This window comes from Rhinolophus hipposideros, assembly GCF_964194185.1.
Source record: "Rhinolophus hipposideros genome assembly, chromosome: 15".
Lineage (NCBI taxonomy): Eukaryota > Metazoa > Chordata > Mammalia > Chiroptera > Rhinolophidae > Rhinolophus > Rhinolophus hipposideros.
This window is the reverse complement of record NC_138061.1, coordinates 65,968,499-65,989,527: the sequence shown is the minus strand read 5'-3', so window position 1 is coordinate 65,989,527 and position 21,029 is coordinate 65,968,499. Positions and strand designations below refer to the sequence as shown.

The following is a 21,029-nucleotide window of genomic DNA, read 5'->3' as shown; positions in this document are numbered from 1 at the left end:
AGTACTCACTTATCTTATACTGGAAATCTGTACATTTGGCCACCTTCCTCCAATCCCCACTTCCCCAGACACCCTCACCCCTGCCCTCTGCCTCTGGTAACAAAGATTCTTATCTCTTTTTCTGAGTTTTTTTTTTTTTTTGGGGGGGGGGGCTTTTCAGACTACACATATAAGTGAGATCATATGGTATTTGTCTTTCTCTGTCTGACATTTTTCACTTAGTGTAATATCCTCTAGGTCCATCCATGTTGTTGCAAATGGTAGATTTTCTCATTTTTGTATGACTGATTCAATAATATTCCATTGTATAGATACCACATCTTCTACATCCATCTATCCATTCATGGACACTTAGGTTGTTTTCATGTCTTGGCTATTGTAAATAATGCTACTATGAACGTGGTGCTGATATCTTTTGGAGTTAGTGTTTCCATTTCCTATGAATATATTCTCATAAGTAGAATTGCTGGACCATATGGTAGTTCCATTTTTAATTTTTCAAGCAATCTCCATGCTGTTTTCCATAGTGGCTGCACCGATTTACATTCCCACCAACAGTGCACCAAGGTTCCTTTTTCTCCACAGCAACACCAGCACTTGTTATCTCTTGTCTTTTTGATGATATCCCCCTGATAGGTATGAGGTGATATCTCATTGTGATTTTAATTTTCATTTCCCTAATGAGTAGTGATGTTGAGCTTTTTATCCTGTACCTGTTGGCCTTTCACATGTATATCTTCTTTGGACAAATGTCTATTCAGGTTGTTTGCCCATTTTTTAATTGGGTTATTTGACTTTTTGCTATTGAGTTGTATGAGTTCTTCATATATTTTGGAGATTAGCTTCTTATTGGATATATGGTTTGCAAATATTTTTCCCATTCCATAGGTGTCTTTTCACTTTGTTGATGATTTTTTTTTTTTTTTTTTTTTTTGCTGTGCAGAGCTTTTTAGTTTTATATAGGTCCACTTGTTTATTTTTTATTTTATTGCCTGTGCTTTAGTGTGCTTTAGGCATCATTTAGGGCATTGAGTATGAAAACAAATGTTCAATTTTGTTTGGTGACAACAAATCTTTATTTTAGAGATGACCAAAGAAATGTTCCAAAAAATCATTACCAAGACCCATACTAAGGAGCTTTATTTTCTTGTAGGAGTTTCATGGCTTCATGTCTTAAATTTAAGTTTTTAATCCATTTTGAGTTAGTTGTTATGAGTGGCATAAGGTATGGGTCCAGTTTCATTCTCTTATATGTGGATATCCAAATATTCCAGTACCTTTTATTGAAAAGACTGTCTTTTCTCCACGGAGAATTTTTTGGCTCCCTTGTCAAATACAAGTTGACTGCACATTCTTGGGTTTATTTCTGCACTCTCAGTTCTGTTCCATGAGTTTATTTGTCTGTTTTTATACCAGTACCATGCTGTTTTTATTACTATACCTTTATACTGTAGCTTGAAATCTGGAAGTTTGCTGCTTCCAGCTTTATTCTTCTTTCTCAGGATTTCTTTGGTTATTTGGGGTCTTTTGTGGTTTCATATAAATTTTTAGGAGCTTTTAGAAGTGTTTTTTCCACCTCCGTAAAAGCACCATAGGAATCTTGATAACTATTGCATTGACTACAGATGGCTTTCGGTACTACTGACATTTTGACAACGTTATTTTATTTGTCTAGTGTCTGTTTACTTGTGTCTTTGATCTCTTTCATCAATGTCTTGTAGCTTTCAGAGTAGAGGTCTTTCACTTCCTTAGTTAAATTTATTCCTAAGTATCTTATTGGTTTTGATGATATTATAAGTGGAATCAATTTCTTTATTTCTTTTTAGAAAATTTGTTATTCATGTATAGAAATGCTACTGATATTTGTATGTTAATTTTACATCCTAAAACTTTACTGAATTCATTGATTACATCAATATTTAACTTTTTTTGGTGGCGTCTTCAGGATTTCCTATGCATAAAATCATGTCATCTGCAAATAGAAACATTTTTGCTACTTCTTTTCTAATTCTGATACTTCTTATTTCTCTTTCTTGCCTCATTGCTCTAGCCAAGACTTATAATACTATGTTGAACAAAAGTGGCGAGAGTGGCACCTCTGTCTTATTTTAGAGGGAAATATTTCACAGTTGAGAATAATGTGGGAGGGACAATTCTTTCATCTAGGCTCACAGAAAATGAATCATTATAATATTTCATGTTTTGGGGACTCCAGGGGGAAGAAGGGTCAAGGGATTCTAGAAAAGGGGCAGTGTGTGTGATCTCAAATATATAAACACTGGAGTAAGAGAAATTTGGGTCCAAATAATGGATTGTCAGTGTGACCTTGAAGATGCAAACTCATGACCTTGTGAGGAGGGCATTGACCTTGTGAGGAGGGCATTGCTGTCTTCATTTTAGAGATGGGCAAGAAATGTTCCAGTGTGTTAAAATTTTGCTGATTTACCAGAGAATCATTCAAAAAATATTTCTTTAGTACCTTCTATGTAGACACAAACAATAATTAGTGAGCAAAACAGACCAAGCCCCTTTCTTTCCACATGATATTAACCCTCTTGTATGGAGAAGCAGTCAATAAACAAGTAAACATGGTCAGTGGCTTTGAAAGAAGACAGCACAATAATGATGAGAAGGAAACAGCAATGAGCCAGAGCATGGGGGAGGGAAGTGAGGGTTGAGCTAGGACAGGGAAGGGAAGTCTGCAAAGACTTTTATAACAAGGTCATAGTGAGCAGAGACTAAAGGAAGGGAGGCTCCATCTAGGGCTTCACTCTGCTTTGTTTCTGTTTGGTTTCATGGGCCAAGAGTTAGATGCAACTCATTTGCTGTAAAAGGAACGTTAACTCCTGAAAACTTAGCAAAGCAACCTCCTTGAAATTGGAGTGGCTCCATGTCAAGTAGAAACAGCAGGGCTTGGCTGTGGCTTGCCTGGAGGCTGCAGCCCTAGGGCCTGTGACGGCTCTCAACCTGAGGCATCAGCTTGCTCATCAAATGCTTAGGAAACCCACTGTGACAAGCGCTCTTCTGGGCACTGGAAACAAAGCAACCCCATCCCCAACAAGACACTATGGAGCTTACAGCTTGGCAGGGGTTGCCTTAGGACTGGATGCATCGAGAACTCCAGTGTCTGGGTTTGTTCTTCTCATTGCATGCACAGGCTATGGGGCAGAGCCTCACCACCCCTCCACACACGTGGGGCTGGGCTGGAGCTCCCCACAGGCTGACTGTGTCCAGCTGTCTCACCACAGTTGATGTTGGGCAAGTTGGGTTGGCTGGAGAATGCCTTCATGGAGAGAAGAGCGTCTAGGCCGTAACCAAATCTGTGCACCTTTTATGCAGGGAGGGGCTCAGGGCTATGCCTTTGGGTCCTTTATCAATCTTAACAGGGTAGCAAGGACAGGCCTGAATGGTCTTTCCTTGGAGTTCAAGCTGAAGCCAAGGGAGAGGGCCCAGAAAAGACCCCTGGGGAGACTGGCGAGGGGAAAGGGGGAGAAGGTCTCCGACATAACATGTGTGTGCCAGACCACTGCCTCTTTCCTGCCTGATTGCCTTGCCCACTCTGCTTGCCTAGTTGCCCCTAATGATGGTTATTTGCATGTAATTAGCAAAAATCCCCATTTTAGCTCTCAAGTCTAAGATTTATTTAGAATACCCAGACCCCAAGAGCAGGGAATGTGGCTGGACCACAAAAGGGAGCTTTGCAGTCACTCCTGTCCCGTGAGCTGCCACACCTCACCTCTAGGGCTAAGAAGTTTCTCATCCCCACTTTTCTCGTTGAATTTGTTTCATCCAGTCGTAGCTCCCTCTGCTTCTCTGGCTCCCACTACCCACACTCCCGTGGTTCTCAGTCATAGGCACAGCAAACCCCTGAGGACATCATGAGGTCTGAATCACAGCTCTGTGTTTCTGGGACAGAAAATTGGGTTGAACAGCCTGGGCTGGGGTCTACACCATCCAGTAGTTGTGCTGAGGGGACCCCTTCATGGCGTTTCCCAGCTGCCTGGACCCATCCCTATGAAGGGCAGTTGTCAGCTGCATCCATGAGAGTTGTGCCCTACACAGGGGTGCAGTGCGGGGGCTGAAATCCAGCTTCCTCTCCCCTCATGCTGGGCTCCTGTGTGAGCTGTACCCCTGGCAGAATAAGCTCCTGTTTCTAACTCACAGCAGGGCCGCACAGGGGCTCCCAACTGCAATCCTTGTGTGTCAGTGGGTCACCCCCAGAAGAGCCTACGTTTCTAAGGTCCCCCCTTTACCACTGCTACTTTTAGGGGCCCTTGATGGTGCTCTCGCTTCCTGACATCTGTCCTACATGTACCAGCTTTAGGAAAACGTTCACTTAATTGTAAGTCAGTCCCCCAGACTATAGGCTCCATGAAAGCAGGGAGCCAGCTGTCTCGCTCACGCGTCTCCATACCACCTAGTGCAGCCTGACACCACAGATATCGCTGACTAACAAGGGCCAGCCGCCATGGAGAGCTCGGTGGGCCATGAACTTTTTGTTTTACACGACATCGTTGTGAAGAGTCAATATTCCTAAAAATGAACCCGGAGGTGGTTAATTCCTAGTGCTAGAATAGTGGTAGAGTGTGTGGAACCAGTGCTGCACAGCCACTCAGGAAACCAACAAGACCCCCACCAGGAGGCTTCTCCCCACCTGTGAGCTGAGAAGGAGAAGCTCAAGTCGAATGACGTGTAGCTCCAGTTGGTGTTTGAGCTTTGCTGAGGGTGTAAGTAGAGGCAGGTGTGAGCTGATTCCAGCTCTGTGGACCCCAGGGAGCAGCAAGTTGAGAGAGGGAGAAAAATGGCTCCCCTACACTATTCCAGACTAACCATCCTGCCTCCTGATGATGCTGAGCTTCAGTACCATTGCTGGGGCGACTGAGCCTCACCTTCACACCACACTTGTTGCAGAACACCTACACGCCTCTCCCCGCGGCCTCCTCTAACCCTCCTTTCTTCCTCCTGTCCCTAAGCAACCACACTGCGGTCACCTTATGCTTAACACACGAGGTTCTGAGCACAGCGGTGACCTGGTCACTTCAGGACCTGTGGGCAAGAGGCCCAGAGGGCACAACAATCTGGACTGGGACATTCGGGGTGTTTGTGCAGGCCTCTCCTTTCCAGCATGGTTGACAGGGACCAGAGAGAATGTGGTAGAAAGCGTGAAGGCGTGATCCCCGTGAAGACAAGAGACCTGTATGAGGGGCTCATCTGTGTGCAGTGTGCAGGACAGTCTGAGAGAATCAGCTGCCAGAAGGGCCCCTGTACAGGACAGGAAAGGCCCTGGAGGCTGGTCCTCAGCAGTGCCTTCAGGGACCACCTCTCATCACCCACTGAGCATGCTGAGGACAGGGGTGAGAAGTGATTGACTTCTGCATATATTCTGAAAGCAACTAGTTGGGTTTGTTAATGCTTTAGCTTGGAGTTGTGAGAGAATACAATAAATCAAAGATGACTATTATAAGGTTTTAGGTTGAGTAACTAACTGGAAGGAATGGAATTTTCATTTTCATTGTGGAGGTATCTTTCTCCACAGCTGTCAGACAAACACCTGGCCTTCTTCCAGAGCCATCCTTCTAGAACAAAGGACTAGCTTGCCATTAAGAGGGGCTCCAGCCACACTATGGACACGCAGAGAAAAGGGTATGTCTCTCCCAGCTCCACATTAGTGCACCAAGAGAGGCGGGTAGCACTTAGAATCCTTGCTCATGTTTCACATTACAACAGCCTGCTTCCCACTAACCATTGCAGCTACGATCACACACCCTTCTCTGCAGGGTTTGAGGGAGAAAAATCAAGTCTGGAAAATTCCAAACAGTAATACTAATTTCAATCCATTGGCTGCTACATTTGAATACATGTCTTTATTAGGACAATTATAAGTGCATATACATCTTTTCATTAATATGACTTCAAAGTAGAAATTGTTTCTCAAAAGGAGTTGTTACTTATTTTTTTAAAAAAGCACACTGCATATAGGAAGCTGCCTTCTCCTGGACCATTTTCACATTATCTGGGAGATGCAATTTAAACAATACAAAATACAGTATTTATCACATGTAACACTGAGCCCATCACTAGTCAGAGACTGAGAGTCCAGCGAGGCGGCGGGATAATTTATTTTCTGTGGGGTTTTCAACTTGGCTGTCAGTGGCCTGCTGAGGGGATGCGGACGTTTCTAGGGAGCGTTTCCCAGGGATGGGTTCCCTCAGAATGGGTCAGGGGAGATGTGTAGAGGGACCAGCACCCCACAATTATCCAGCTGCAAAAGGCGCCGCACCTGGGAAAGGTGATACACGTCCCAGCCAGGGAGCCCATGGTGATCACACCAGGCCATGGTCAGAAAAGGAGGATGAAATGAGATCACTGGAAAGGCTTTGAAACTCTGGACTTCACACAGGGGCTCCGCAGCCCTCTGCTCAAGCAAAGGAGAGCCTCCCTCGCTGGGGTCTCAGCACCTGGCCTGAGACAGCAGGACAAACAACAGCGCAAACACATAGCACAGATTACAACACACAGCACATCTGTGCCCCTTGTGCCCCGCCCCCGTCCCCGGGCAATGCAAAGGCTGGCAGCAGAGGACCCCCTGGAGGTTACGCTGAGCCCAAGGGAATGTCGGGTAGAGGCAGCACTGGGCCTGAAGGAACTGCTGGGTAACTCCTGAACACCTGAGGCACTTGACTTGTATTTTGAAAGCAACAGGGAGAGCCTTTTCCTTTGCAAATGGCCCATTTAAATGCATATTTGCTTTAGCCGGGAAGTCACCTTTTAGGGGCAAATCGAAAACAGGAATTTTTACACAAATAATTTTCCCTGCAGTTTCTACTCTTACCTATTTTTCCCCCTATAGGGGAGAAACAGAAATGATTCTTTATTTAATCGTAGTCAAGATTTAGGGGCGTTATTTATTTCCTCAGAGTAACAGATTTAGGTTCTGGTTCATAGATTCCAAGGGAAGATGCTTCCAAATTTGTCACCAGATTTTTGAATATCTTGGATTACCTGGCAAATGACCCTCCCACTGAAAATTCAATAGCTTCAGGTAGAATTCAGGAGCCCTGTAGTGACAGGTTAATTTCAAAAGAGGGTTTTGAAACCAGTTCTGTATCCCTTACAACTAATAAAGTCCCCATACACTTTTTTTTAATATAACATAATTTGGAGGATGTGAATTTTTATTTGGTTGGTGGATTGCCCTTCTACTATGAATATCCAATTTTAAGGAACACTTATGGAAATGCCTAACACATGCTACTAATAACCCAAACATTACTGAATCTAAAAACACCTACAATTCAAGATAATTTTACTATAATATACTTTCTGCTTGTTATTTGCAATGTCCTGTCAATTGATACATTTCCTTGTTTTGCCCTTCTTTTTTTCCACTTGCTTAATTTTAAAAAGTTTACTAGGATCTTGAACCAAAGGGGCAAAATTAGTCAGACCAAATGAAAAATAAAACAAAACAAACAAAAAACCCTCAGTGCCTACCTTTTTAAAAAGTGAAAAATTTAATTTTTTTCATGTCACTCTACAAACTGCCCTAGTAGGCAAGGAGAAACAGCCCAAACATCAGGGTCCTTAACCCAGCTTTCCCAAATGTGCCATCATTTTCTAAGACAAATAGCCTGCTGGGCTTCCTGGAAGCACAGGGTAACAGCAGCAGTGACAAGGTCCAGGGGCCACAGTGTAAGGGAAGAGATGATGGGATTGCCAAATGGTGACCCAAAATGAGGTGAGAGTCCAACCAGGAAAAACATTCCCAAGCTCGGTTATTTTACGGATCGGGATTTCAAAACCAAAAAGAGTTGAGAATTCTTTTCTTATTTCTGTTAGTCCCAAAATAATGCTGGGCTTGACCCAACGAGATAAACTCACTACAGTGCTGACATACCAGCATCTATGGAGGCAGTGTCCTCAGAGGTCAGTGCTGCTGCAAACCGAAGTCCACTTGGCTCCGTTGACCCCCATGGCTTTGATCAGTGGGAAACAAGGTCATCCACCCAAATTATCACAGCCCTAGGCAGGGGCCTGGTCAGAGACCCCAAGGGGCACATCCTCACTCTCAGCCTCTGCATACATATGAGGAACTGACCATGCAGCACCGAGGACACTGGCTCTGAACATAAACACAGGATTGGACAACACACAATATTCCAAACTAGACACAGATGTGCAGCGTGTCCAGGACCTGTAACAGAATACGTTTTGATTTGTTCTTGGTGCCCTGTTTAAATTAAAGCTTTCTTCTCGAGAGAGTCCTTTTCCAGGGTCATGGAGACAGTCTTGGATACACATGATGATGGATGAGAGAGAGAATGATGAGAAGAACGTGATGGGATGTAGAGGAGAGCTCGGATGAAGGGTGCATCTTGCCCTGCTCTGGCCTCACCTCCTGCCTGCCGCAGCTCAGGGAAGCTCACCTGTAGGAAGGTCAGCTTCCTACCTAGCCCTCTGGAGCCTAGCCCTCCAGTAGCCTTCACTAGGGTTTGCCCATGCTGACTGGTCCTGCTTGATGACTCCGGGAGAGGGAGGGGAGTTCTCAGTCTGGGATCCCAGCCTATGCAGCTTAGAAGAACATAAAACTCAGGAACCCTAGTCAGACCAAGGGCTCCATTGGGAAAGATATTATAATAACATAAAATAATGGTTTTACTCTAAGTTCCTGTCACCAGTGACATTGGGTAATCAAGCTAAATGGAAAAGAAACAGAATATATTTTGCTACATAATCAAATGGTGAAAGTAAGGCAAACTGTGCAAAACAAAGCCCTGGGAAATGCACTGGGTCTTCCCGGGCTGGGGTCCCTTCCTAACACTGATCTCAGACCTGGCCTCCTACTGTAAGGCTTCCTCAGGCGTCTGACACAACCTGCGCCTCTCACATCTTGAACCTCCTGTTAACAGAAGAGAGGGAGACACCATTAAGGCGGGTTCCCGCAGCGGCCAGGCCTCACACTGAGAGGCCAAGCCCGCCCACTCCAGCCAGCCCCCCACTCCTGATCTTTGAATTCCAAATCGAAGCAGCCAGCCGCATCTCTTCTCCCTTCCAAGGCCCTGGGTAGGGAGGCTAGTAAGAGAGATAGCATGGCCAAAGCAGAGGGATGGATGGGGGCTGGAAGCGGAGGGGACAGACTGGTGCAGCAAGCTTAGGGCATGGCAGATGAACGAGGACATGGAGCTGGCCTGGCACAGTGGTCACAGGACAGGACAGGGCACGCTGCTTTCTCCCAGTGCAGACGTTCGGTGGCCTCTCGTGGAGCCCAGCACAGGCTGCTGGCCCATCCAGGGCCTGGGTACCACCGCTTGCCCCCCTACTCCCATAGTTGCCCCGGGATCTCTCAGTGGCCTTGCCAGGGGTAGCCTTGGAGGGCTGGGCACAGGAGTGGCCCCTCATTGCTCACCTGATACAGATGTGTGAACATTGCCCAGTTTCAACCCACCATGGCATGCAGGTCCGGCTCTTCGGCTCTTCCCCAGTAACCCAGGAGGACCCTTTAGTGGGGCTGAGTCTATGCCCACTTGTCAGATACAGTGAGGCCCAGGGCCAGTGGAGTGATGGGAGGGCAGGATGGTGTTTGCCTGTTTCCTGCTCTCTTAATCCCTGCAGGCCCTGTTCTCCCACGACAAGTGGGAGGCACTGTCCCCATGAGCGCTGCAGAAATCACTTTGTCACCTCAGAGCAGCAATGGCCTGACCTACTGCTACTGGAGGGCAGTTAGCTGTCCTCGGTGCACAGGGCAGGCCTGTCACCCTCTCTAGGCACAGAGATAGCTGCTCCACAGTGTGAAGAATGAAGGACAGCAATGGGGGCGCAGGTCTTACCCTCTCGTGGGTGCTTCTCTAAGAATTAGGACTAGCCCAGCCGAACTCCCACACACTGGACTTCTGCTGCTGCCTCAGAAAGGACCGAGGCCCTGGGCAGCTCAGCTAACATCCAGATGCCTTCAGAGGTGGGAGGGCAGGGTGAGTGATCCCCACACACCCAGGAGCAGGCCTGCTACCCCCGGTGCTGGCAAGAGGGGCCCAGGCTGGGAGACAGCCAGCTGAAAGGGTGGCAGTGGGACACAAAAGGTCTTTGGCTACAGGGCCCTAGTGGGATGTTTCTCCACTGGGGAAAGGTAGGCAGTAATGCTCCATGCTGCAATCACAAAGGAGCACATTAGAGGTTGAGGGGGACACAGTGCTGTGCGACCCAGGTGAGTCTGACACACAGGGACCTGGAGTTTTCTTCTCCTGAAATCCATCTGCTTTGTCCTCCATCCACTTCCTCTTTCTGGATCCATGTACTGAAATTATAACCAGCAGTCTGGGGTTCAAGGTGTGTGTTTATGTGTGATGGGGGATGGGGAGAAGAGTAGATATTTAAGGCATCCTTTTTCAAAGCTCTACTGACATCAGGGCCATGCTCTCCCTCCCCCTCCCTCGTGATCCCATCCTTCCGGTCCAAATTAGAAAGACTTGGCAAGAAATCTCACACATAATTCTGTAGGGAGAGGAGTGAGGAAAGTTCTAGAACTTGAACCATGTCCACTTTAAGCAGATATTTCCCATGAGTGAAGACTAAGGCAGCTGTGTCCTGCAACCTAATTGCACAGGGTCTTGGAGGGGGAGGGGATAAGCTAGGAATCCAGGAGCTGCAGCCCCTTCGCAAAGTTCCTCCATGTCGTCCGGGACCCGTGTAAAGAATCTACAAAATGAACTACCCAGCAAGGAGGTTCCCTGAGAAGCACTTCCACATCTGCTCTCTGGCAGCAAAAGGGCTCATCCCAGCTCTCCCTGCATGGTCTGCAGAAATCCATCCTAGCTTGGAAGTAAAGCTGCTCACACAGCCCCCGGCACAGTGACAGGGGCTAAAAAAGTCCCACCCAAGCAAGCAGAGAGGTGGTGGGCCAAACAATGGACACTTGGGAAAAGGAGTCAATTATCACCTGCAAATGTAATGGCCACAGCCAGCTCTGCCCCAGAAGGCCAGGATGGGTGGCAAGAGTAGAGACAAATGAGAGCACATAAGGCACATGCCCCCTCCTGGCTGAGGTTCTGCTGCTGGGCTAGCAGACTGCTCTGTGCTTGGCCAGGTGGCCACATGCTGGTCTCAGACAGGATGGCAGATTGTAAGTCAGGGCCTTCTAAGAGAGGGGATGGAGGGCTGGGGTGGGGGCATGAGGGGGGTGGGGCGTGGGGCAATGCTGGAGACCCCAGCCACTCTGCATAGAGTCCTGAGCCATTCTAGAGTCCGAGCTGTTCTAGACAGTCCAGAGCACACAGTGTCTGTGTCCCACGACCCAACCCCAGTTTCTGTGCAACTACTTTCTTCATAACTTAGCAGACCCAGAGGAACCTTAATAAGCATGGAAAAGCAGGAGCCAGTGTGGTCACAGGGGCTGCAAAGCGCTGCTCCCCCTGGGAAGTCTGAGGGCCACTCAGGAGGCAGGGTGTCTGCCCTGGGAGGTGAGAGCAGATTTACAAAGCACGGGGACAGGGCAGAGTGCACTGCAGTCCATCTCCAGGTGGTAGGTAACTAGTTTTTCCTTTTCTGAGCAGCCTTTCTCTTCTTCTGTCGCTTCTTTTTTCCTATCTTTTCTTTTTTCCCCACTTTTTCTTCTCTGCGTCCCCTTCGATAAAATTAGTAGAACCATTAATAATGTTGAAATAAACAAGAATCTGTCTTAGTCTGCACAATATTTATGCCTGGCCCGTGTACTGGTTTCACTGTCTTCAGTCTCAGGCCTGGAGGCCCCTGGGCCAAGCACTGTCCATCCATGCTCCATAAAATAAATGAGACATTTGCCCCAATTCAAAAAAAATGTTACATGGGCTTCCACAACACCTGTGAACTGGTGACAGCAATTGACAATTTGCCTCCTTGACCCTGACTCCCCTACAGCCTGGGGCTTCCAGTGGAGAAAGGAATTCACATCTAAAAGGATGTGAAGGCCAGCCACTGATTGGACATGGTCTCCTATCTCACCCCAACCTGCTTTCCAGGGCTTCCTTCTTTCTCAGTGCAGAGCTGAACTCTCTGCTTTATCTGAAAAATCTCTGCATTGCAAATTAGAGCTGGAGGCCCAAGGTTCAGAGGCCATCCAGGAGACAAGAAAGAAGGAGGCCCACATCACATTCTCCTTTCTGGATGCTTACAGACCCCCTGGGAATGACTGGGATTGTTCTGGAGAGCAAGGAGAGAGCTGGTTAGCAGCATTTTATGAGAGCAACTTTCTCATGACTGTCCCATTAAAATGACTCAAGCTGAATGGTATTTCATGATATATGGGATAAGACCACCTGTTCCTCAGAAAGCTTGATATTAACCATGGGTTGGAATTATGGGATTTTTACATGGGAAAATGTGAAAGCTGGATATTACCAGGGTTGAGTCTCTAGAGATTACATGGGGATGTTAGGAGAACTGAGGAGAACAAAGGGGAAGAGGAATTAGTGAGCCAAGTATTATTCTTCAGAAAACGAGTACTGCTGCTTCCATTGGGTTAAAAATAAAAATAAAAAGACACAAAAACTTGAGTTGCGGATCTATCCTGACCCCGAGCAAGCCCCATGTTTTGTCGCACGTGACCTCGGCAGAAGAGATCCACAGCAGCTGACTAGCAGGCCGGTTGGTCCTCATAAACTCGGGAAATATGGAAGAACTCCACATCTCACTGATGGCTTTTACTGTAGGTAAATGAATTCCCACATACAGTAGGATGTTCATATCATGAAACAATTAGCATTTTATTGCCAGTGCAGATAATGTCACATTTGATACAATTTTAATACAAGTGAAAAAATACACTGTGGCTAACATTAAAAAGCTGCAATCACATTTCTATGTCATATGTACTTTACAAATTGCCAGTAGTTTAAGATAATAGAGAAACGTAACCTACTGACATTCATATGGCTCCACTTCAAATGTATGAATTGATCGACTATAAATATATTCTGAGATACATTTGTTTTCTAAAGAAATGTTTAAAAAATTGTGCACAAAAATATATAAAAAAATGCCTTGCAAGAAGTTACAAATAGCATCAGGCCCATCTGTGGATCACATTTATGTGTAGAAATTTCATCTTGCCAACATTTCTGATCAGAACCTGAAACCCTGTTGTGGCTTCAGGAGCAGGGGTTAGTAACAAGAGGCTTGTTTACTCACTTATTTTTTTCACCTCAGAGCTCACAAACCTCAGTGTTTCTAGAGCCTCCATAGCACACACAGGCTTCAGGGGCAATCACAGAAAGCAAATTCCTCAAAGCAAGCGCTCAGGTTGAAAGTTACATTTGATTCTGCAGAGACTTGTCTTTAGTGGGAAGGCGAAGGCATGGTGTCCCATTCCCCAGAAGGCCAGCCCTAGTCCGGAGGAGGCCTGAGCAGATAGATTCTCACAGAGGGCCTGAGCAGGAAGGAGGGCAATGGGAAGAGGGGCGGGAGCCCCAGCCATGACCCTCCTCCCTGAGCAGCGAGCAAGGGAGCGAGCGTGTACAGACGTGATAAGCAGAAGCGAGATGAAAGCATGCTCTTGGAGGCAGGGAGGGGCTGAGAATGACTTGCAGAGGGTGTCTGAGCACAAGTCCCCAGTGATGGTGGCTTCCACATGGAGCCCACAGGTCCATTCACCGAGCTTGAAGGAAACGGTGCTGGTGGTGGCCGCTGCCTAGCATGGTCAGTGTCTGAGTCACCCTGGGCCTTCATTCCAGGAGGGGCGCGCCCGAGGGGGCACCCCCAGTCCTCCCCACACCTCAGTGTCTGGAGAAAGGACACTTGTTTGAACTCCATGCTTGGCCATCACCTGACTGTGCCCAGACTCCCCAGGGAGAAGAGGAAAAACTCCAAAACAAACCAAATACAGATCTTGAAGTAATCACTGATTTAAAAGAGGACAATGAGAATGATGATGATTTTGACGATCATGAGGGAAGTGACTGATGGGAAATGCTATTGAGATAATACAAGTTTGTAGAAAAACCCCAGTTATAAAACAGCTAATCTGCAAGGGTCAGGGGCGCAAATGCACATAAGCTGTGATATCGTACCATATGCTATAAATGCAGCTGTCTACACGCTGGGCAAACCTCCCACGTCCCCAGATCAGTGCCCTGCCCGCAGGCACGCCTGGCCCTCACATCCAGGCCTTCCTCCCCCACACTTCCCCTTTTGTCTTTCATACAGGTTTGGCTTTCCTCCAGTGGCTCTAGTGGAAAGTCCTTTTTGGCTGTGTGCTTACTTGTTTAAAGCTTTCTCCAGGTATTCCTGAATCCACTTCACTTTCGGGTCAATGCACACTTGTCTGTTGTTGTTCTTCAGCTTTGCCCTGCCAAAACAAGAGGGGACAGTGTGCCGGTGACCAAGTGGGAAGGAAGCCATGCTGCGACCAGTACATCTGCGCGTCCGACATCTGTGTCAGGACTCTGACTGGAGCCAGGGGCCTGCTTGGCAGGCTAAGGGTCAGGAGGCACTCAGATGCAGTGGGGAACACAATGCGATCAGTGTGGCAAGCTTCACAGCAGAGATATGGGGAGTGACAAAGGTCTGTAGGGGGCAGTCCATTGAGAACTCCCATAGGGATCATTTGCACTGGACACTGAACGATAAGTAGGAACTGGGCTAGTGGGGGACAGGATGCTCGAGAAACCTGTGGCCAGATGGAAGGGCAAAGAAGAAGGGCTCTGTCTGCAGGATTATGGGAACGTGTGAGGACTTTAAACTGCAGAGTAACAGAACTAGATTTTTGTTTTGGCAAATCATCCTGATAGTACGTAGAAGACAGACTTAAGAGTAAGCCTGGAGGCAGGAGACTTGCAGAGGACAGGTCTGGGGAATGGGGAGAGGTGAGAGTGCAGTGAGGGGAGGGCTGCACGGGCTGGGGGAGGGGGAGGATAGGTAATTTGCCAGAAAACGGTTTCCAGAGAGATTTTACAAGTTCACAGTGTCCTATGGTCTCACTTGTTTTCTAAAAGTTCCTCACACTTCTCACGTCCACTCACAGCCTGACTGCACACTCCTGGAGGAGGACCTGGGCTTTTCTCTAGACCGCTTTCCATACAGCCCTGAGTGCCAGGGAATCTCAGGTAGCCTGAGGACACTCCTGGCAGCCACTCACAGATCTGTGAGGACACCTAAGGCCAGCACAGGGGCTCTGGGATGCCCAGAAGGGTCTTCACACAACCTGCCAGTTAGTGAAGGAGGTGTGCAGAGGGTTGTAGCTTGAAGCAAGGTGGATGGAAGTTCAAATCTAGGTCTTGCTGTTTATTAACTTTGTGTTTACCCAGACCCGAAAATTATACGTGACTTCTTCACCTTCAAGGTGGATCCGTAGGCAAGTGAACCAGCATAATATGTACAGTCAAGCAGGCCCATGCCACTAAATTCAGTATCTGATCAATACTTCTCGAAGGACAACTAGTATTTTATTACAAGCAAAGTGAAAAAACATTAATCTACTCGTGCCTTAAAACATTTGTAAATGACAAACACACCAAGGCAGCAAAGGCTAGAAAAAGGGACAATGAAAATCAAACCTAAAAACAGTTGGCATTGGGCAGAATAGTCTTCAGGAAGTTGCAGCTTTCATACTAACTGCTGTATCCCCATCAGTTTGCAGCATTGAGACTTTTCAGGAGGTGGGCTCCCCCCAGGAGACCCCCAGCATCACCTCCCGGGCATGTGGACACATAAGTGTGCTGTGTGTATGCACGGGTGCTCAGGGCACTGGATGGCTAAGCAACGGGTAGCCAAGTATGACTTTCTTGCACACCTCGCCCAGACTCCTGCACTGAAGGCCACGCGATCTCTGTCTCCTGTGTGTGTGATTTTGGTTTGTCTCGTTTCCCACACGAATGAAATAAAATGTTAGCACCAGCAAAACCACAAACTCAGGTGTGGTGTTTCAGACATTGCAGTTAAGTGAGCTGATCATTGAGTTTCACCAAATGGTTAAAGATGACTTCAGCTGAATTGGGGTCTTGCGAGTTTGTGCTGTGAGAAAGGATTCATTGAGAGCACCAAGGCCCTGAAACTGGCGGGACAGAGAAAATTGTTACTAGCCAAGGGCTGGCTAATTTACTTAAGCACAGACTGGTGAAGCCTGTTTCTCCAGCCAGAGGTGCATCCAAATGGACTGCCATTACTTGTGCTGAAGGGAGGCAGTTGGAAAGAAGAGACAGGACCACTGTGAGCGCAGCAAGGCTCCAAGGTTCAGAGTGGCTTTGGAAACTGCTGCCTGCGGGTGCACTCAAGTGCTTCATTGTAGTAACAGCTGCCTCTAATTTTGCCAAGTTCAAGGCTGGACACTTGGCCTGCATCATTTCTCTAGCTTTACCAAATCTGCCAGTTAGGTGCCTAGTAGATGCCACATTCCTGGATGATGATGCTCCAACTTACACGATCTGAAGGGCACAGTTTGGAGTGTTGAGGATTTTGAGATGCTTGACGTTGGCTCTGGCAACGTAGGTCTCGAAGAATCGACAAGGACATCTGTAGCTCAGGCTGACCGGTTTCCCTAGAAGAGGTAATGAGAACAAGGCGGCCTCTTACTATCCTGCTAGGCCTCAGAGATACACACGTGTCTGGGTCTGCAGCCCAGGGAGAAGGTGGTGGAATGATGGGAGGTTGGACAGCAATGGGATGAGTCATGCGTGTGTCCTGGCAAAGACCTTCTCCTTGGGCTCGGCTTCTACAGGCCAAGAGGTCAAAAGGACCTGTGGAGAGATGGACCTTAGGAAGGAGGGTGGGGAAATTAAAACAAGAAGCCCCTGATCAGATAGATGTCTTAAGATACAGGATGTAAGTCACGGGAGAGAACTGTTTCAGTCCAAGGTACTGAGGTTCCCAGTTATTCTTCGCAAGATTACCTCCTCCAAGGCCAACAAAGAAAGCCCTCCCTCCTCAGAACCGGGGAGGGGCACACGGAGGCTCCAGGCTCCTCTCCTTGCTCCTGTCCCAGGCCTCATCCCGGGAGCCACCCCAACTCTCCTGGGAATACTGCACTCCCCCACCTGCAGTCTTCTTGTCTCACATTTACCTTAAGACCTGGTAACCACAAAAGAATCCAGGCTGGCTTCCTACCTGGGAGTCCCCAGGGGCAGGCCAGGGGCCCATTTTCTCCCTAGCACTTCCCAGAAGAAATAGAGATTATCAGGTCTGGAGTCAAATGTGGCTTTCATTGCCTGTGTAGGGACCCACCAGCCTCCTGGGTTGTATTACGTCTTTGTTTGCTAATTCACCAGTTTGCAAAATGCCATAATTGACACTCATTAGTGTAAATTAGCAAAACGCTCCTGCCCAACCCACCCTCACCCTTTTAGTTTAGAATTGCAAGCCTTGCGGGGGCTGGGATTTATGAGGGTTTTTCCTGTAGATTTTATCCAAGCCCTACTTAATAATCCAAATTATTTGAGTTTGTGAATGCTTTCATCAGGGAATAAATGTATCTCTGAGAATATTTAGTCCAGAATTTTTTTTTTTAGTACTCCTGTTTACAGAGCTCCTAGAGGCCTCCTGGTGGTTCTGAACTTCTGCGCCTTTGGGCAAGAGAGGTGGGGAAGCTGCAATAACGCTTGCAAGTGAGGGACTTAATTTTTTTTTTTTTTCTAAAGGTTGCATTCAGTTGAGAGATGCCCTGACCTGAGTACAGCATCCTATTTAGCCATCAAGTCCAGGGTAAAAGCAGACCATCCCTCCTCCCCAAGACCAAATTTGACCCCCTGAAAACCAGGAGGAAGGAGGCCTGGCTTGAGGGACTCAGCTGACCCATAGTGCTGGAGAGCTCTGGAGCACCTTCCCATGTACCCCGATCTAACTCCAGAAAGTCTCCACCAGGCCTGGCTTTTAGCAGCTGCACCCAGTGCCTTGCAGGTTATGTCTGTACTGCCCTGTACCAGACTACCTGGGAAAGCCAGCCCAGGGCTCGGGGTTCACCAGCCTGGGTAGAGGAGGAACTAAAGTCTCCCCTCCCCTCCCAGTGTCCAGCTTCCATGTTTCCCTGGAATTCTGATGGGTCCTCCTGAGCTGAGCAGCTACTGGGCCAGTGATAAGAAAGGACAGGCCCCAACCCTAGAGCAACAGGGAGTTGGAAGGTACAAAGCGTGAGTGCTGTGGCTGTTGGGGGCTGCTGCTCTCCAATGTCCAAGGAGCTGCTCTGGCTCCACTAACCTTGCAGTGGGGATCAGGCCAGAAATCAGAGCTGAGTCTGGGCTCAAAACACAGGCTTTCTCTTTTTCTCTTCTTCCCCTCTTCATCCCCTGGGATTATCCATTCCTTCAAAAGCAATTCTTATTCCTACTCCCAGGACCCAGTTGCTTGCCTATCAAGTGGGAATTTCAGCAGGTTTTTTAAAGTGACAGAGCCCCGAGTGCCCTTATCAAGAGAACTCAGTGGATTGTGTCCACCTTGTGTTCTTTCCCCCAGCTTTCTGTCAATATTACTAACTTCTGCAAGTGTTTTGGATGTGCAGGAAAGACACCTGATTAGCCCAAATGTTACTAGGGGTTGGGACCTGGTGATCTTGGCTTTTTTTCAGAGCAGTTATCAGAGAACCTTCCACTCTAGTGGAGATATAGGAGACAAGGCTGGTCTGAAAATGGGGCCCACCCTGGGCTTAACCCCTGGAAGTCCAGGAACTCAGGGGCCCAACTGCTTGGCTGAGGTCAACCAGTGGGGGGAGGGCAGGAGCCCTAATCTGAACCTCAACAGGGTTTCCCAGGTGCAGTTTTGGGACACAGCATGGGTACTCTGGCTCCAAGAGTTCCAACAGTGTATTCTGGCCTTGGCATGCAAAGAGAACCACACCAGCCTGGAGACCAGGACCCTGACCTGGCCACCTGGCTGCCAAGAGGGGAAAGCAACCAAAGCTTTCCAGGGTCAGGAGGAGTCTGGCTGTGCAGCCCCCAGATCAGTTATGCTGAAGATTCAATGACCTGGGTCCCTGCATTTAGGTCCTTTCTGCAGCTCCCCAGGGGATGGGGAAGCTAGGAGCAGCACCATTTCCCCAGAGAAGTGTGCAATGACACCTCCACGCTCACCAGACCTCTCAGTTGTTAATACCCAAATCAGGGTGCCCCCATGACCTGGAAGTCACTGAAGATACTCAGTTTGGGACACTTTTTTGGCTAGGAGAAAAATTCTAAATCACCTTTGATCTGGTCCCTCTGCAGCTCTGACCAACAACTTACTACACTTTTAAGGAACACTTCCCAGGGGTCAGCCAAGAATCTCTGTAAGCCCAGGCCCCCTGCCTGGCCCAGTCCCATGCATGCTCATTTTACCCACACTGGCTTCCTGACCATGGCAGGACAGAATGCAGCAGGGGTTTTCCCAGAACCCAGCCCTGTGCTCCAGGAGCTCGGGCCCTGCACAGACCTCAGCCGCACCTAGAGCACTCAGAATGTCCTCCAAGCTTTTGCAGTTTGTCGGAAACTTCGCAGCCAAGAATAGAACTAGCAGCATGGCCTGACTAACATGGTTTTGTTTTGTGTGTTCAGAGCAAAGAGTTTATTTTGGTTTTCAGCAGTGGTGTCCTGTGCCAGGACAGTGAGATTCACTTAAGCTTCAATAGGAAAAAAAAAAAAAAAGGCTGTCTACCTCTCCGTGAAGCTGGACAGCACTTTGCCCAGTGGCCCTAAGACCTTGGAAAGGACTCTGCAGGTAGCGCTCATTCTGAGGTGGAGCACTGGCCTGGCTGCTGACAACGGCGCCTGTCTGTAGGTGTGTTTTGGGGGCTAGGGCACGCGCGACCTGGACAGGCCCTGGGCCTCTGTAGGGGACCCCGGGAAGAGGCCGGGAGGCAGTGGCCGGACAGCCCCAGGTACACGGCGTCACTGAGGACCATGGAGCTGAGCAGAAGCATGGCCGCGCGGGTGGCGCGAACCCACCGCTGCTCCGTACATCCCGTCCTCGGAGCCTGGCTTGGGGGCCGCAAAATGAAGGTCGGCCCCGAGTGGAGGGGCAGCCACGCTATTGCATGCGATCACACCGCCACCACAAGCACAACGCGAATCAAGCTTTGCGTGGAGATCCCTCCCACACCAACCGCGGATCGCATCTCCAGCTCCGTGCGCAGCGAAGCCTCAGAGCCCATACGCCTCTGGAAACCAAGCCGGGCGCGGGAAGGCACTAGTTGTTGGGGGGGCCGGCAAGGGCCAGGGTCCCGCGCGCCCCCCATTCCGGCGTGCACACCCAGTTATCTTGCGCGACCTCGCTCGGAAGCCCGCTCTAAATCTAGCGGCCGGACGGCTGTCCCAGAACTCGAGCCGGGCTGCGGAGAGCCACGCCTGAGCGCTGGGGCGCGGAGCGCGGGGCTCCGCCGCCGCATCCCTAGGGAGCGCGCCCCGCGACATGCGCTGCGTCGCCCTGTGCGCAACCGCGCGAACTGGGCTCGCTCCGGGCAGCGCGGAGCAGGCAGGGGAACCGCGGCCCCGTACAGAGCCGGGAGCGGGAGCAGGGCTCCCGCCCAGCCCGCGCCGCCGAGCGCACTCACCGTCGCTGAGGCAGAGCGCAGCCAGCACGAGGGTCAGCGCGGCGACGACCTTGGCATCCATGGCACTGGCGGGCGGCGGCGAAGGCGGACGGGACACCAAGGCCAGAGGCGGAGCGAGCGCAGCGGCGGAGAGTGAAAGTGCGTCGGCGAGGAGAGAGCGCCCGGCGCTTTAGGCGAGAGCGGGGCGGGGCGGAGCCCGGGGCGGGGCGGGGCGGGGCGGGGCGGGGCCTGGGGAGGGGCGGGGCGGGGCGGGGCCTGGGGAGGGGCGGGGCGGGGCGGGGCGGGGCCGGGCCTGGGGCCGGGACCCGACGGCCAGGGTCTCGGCCTGGCGTCCCCTCCAACCGGGCCTCTCCGACTGTCCGCTCCCTGCCTCCCCTTCTCCGCGCCAGGGGTGCTCCTGGGGCTGTAGCGTGGTCAGGCCTTTGGCCTTCGCGGGTCCCATTGGGCCCTGCTCTGTAAGTTTGACTTGCAGTGAGGAGCCTGGCCCCATAGTGAGGCTGGCCGGAAGGGCTGGCTATTGTCCCCATTGTCCAGATGGAGACACTGACTTCCA

At 49.4% G+C, this 21,029-nt stretch overlaps 1 protein-coding gene across 3 annotated transcripts; it reads right to left on the bottom strand.

Annotated features, from left to right (window-relative positions):
- Nucleotides 1-940: 940 nt before the first annotated feature.
- On the bottom strand, nt 941-20,662 carry CXCL12 (C-X-C motif chemokine ligand 12). 3 transcript variants are annotated; one of them, XM_081073727.1, is made up of 4 exons: nt 20,477-20,632; nt 16,384-16,501; nt 14,228-14,314; nt 941-11,617 (listed from the first exon to the last, which is right to left on the bottom strand). In XM_081073727.1, the coding sequence occupies exons 1-4, from the start codon at nt 20,535-20,537 to the stop codon at nt 11,524-11,526; spliced, it is 360 nt and encodes a 119-aa protein (XP_080929853.1). In that variant the 5' UTR covers nt 20,538-20,632; the 3' UTR covers nt 941-11,523. The 3 variants fall into 3 exon arrangements, with proteins under 3 accessions (XP_080929853.1, XP_080929854.1, XP_080929855.1); XM_081073728.1 differs by having other exon boundaries at nt 941-8,899; XM_081073729.1 differs by lacking the exon at nt 941-11,617 and having other exon boundaries at nt 12,710-14,314; nt 20,477-20,662.
- Nucleotides 20,663-21,029: the final 367 nt, after the last annotated feature.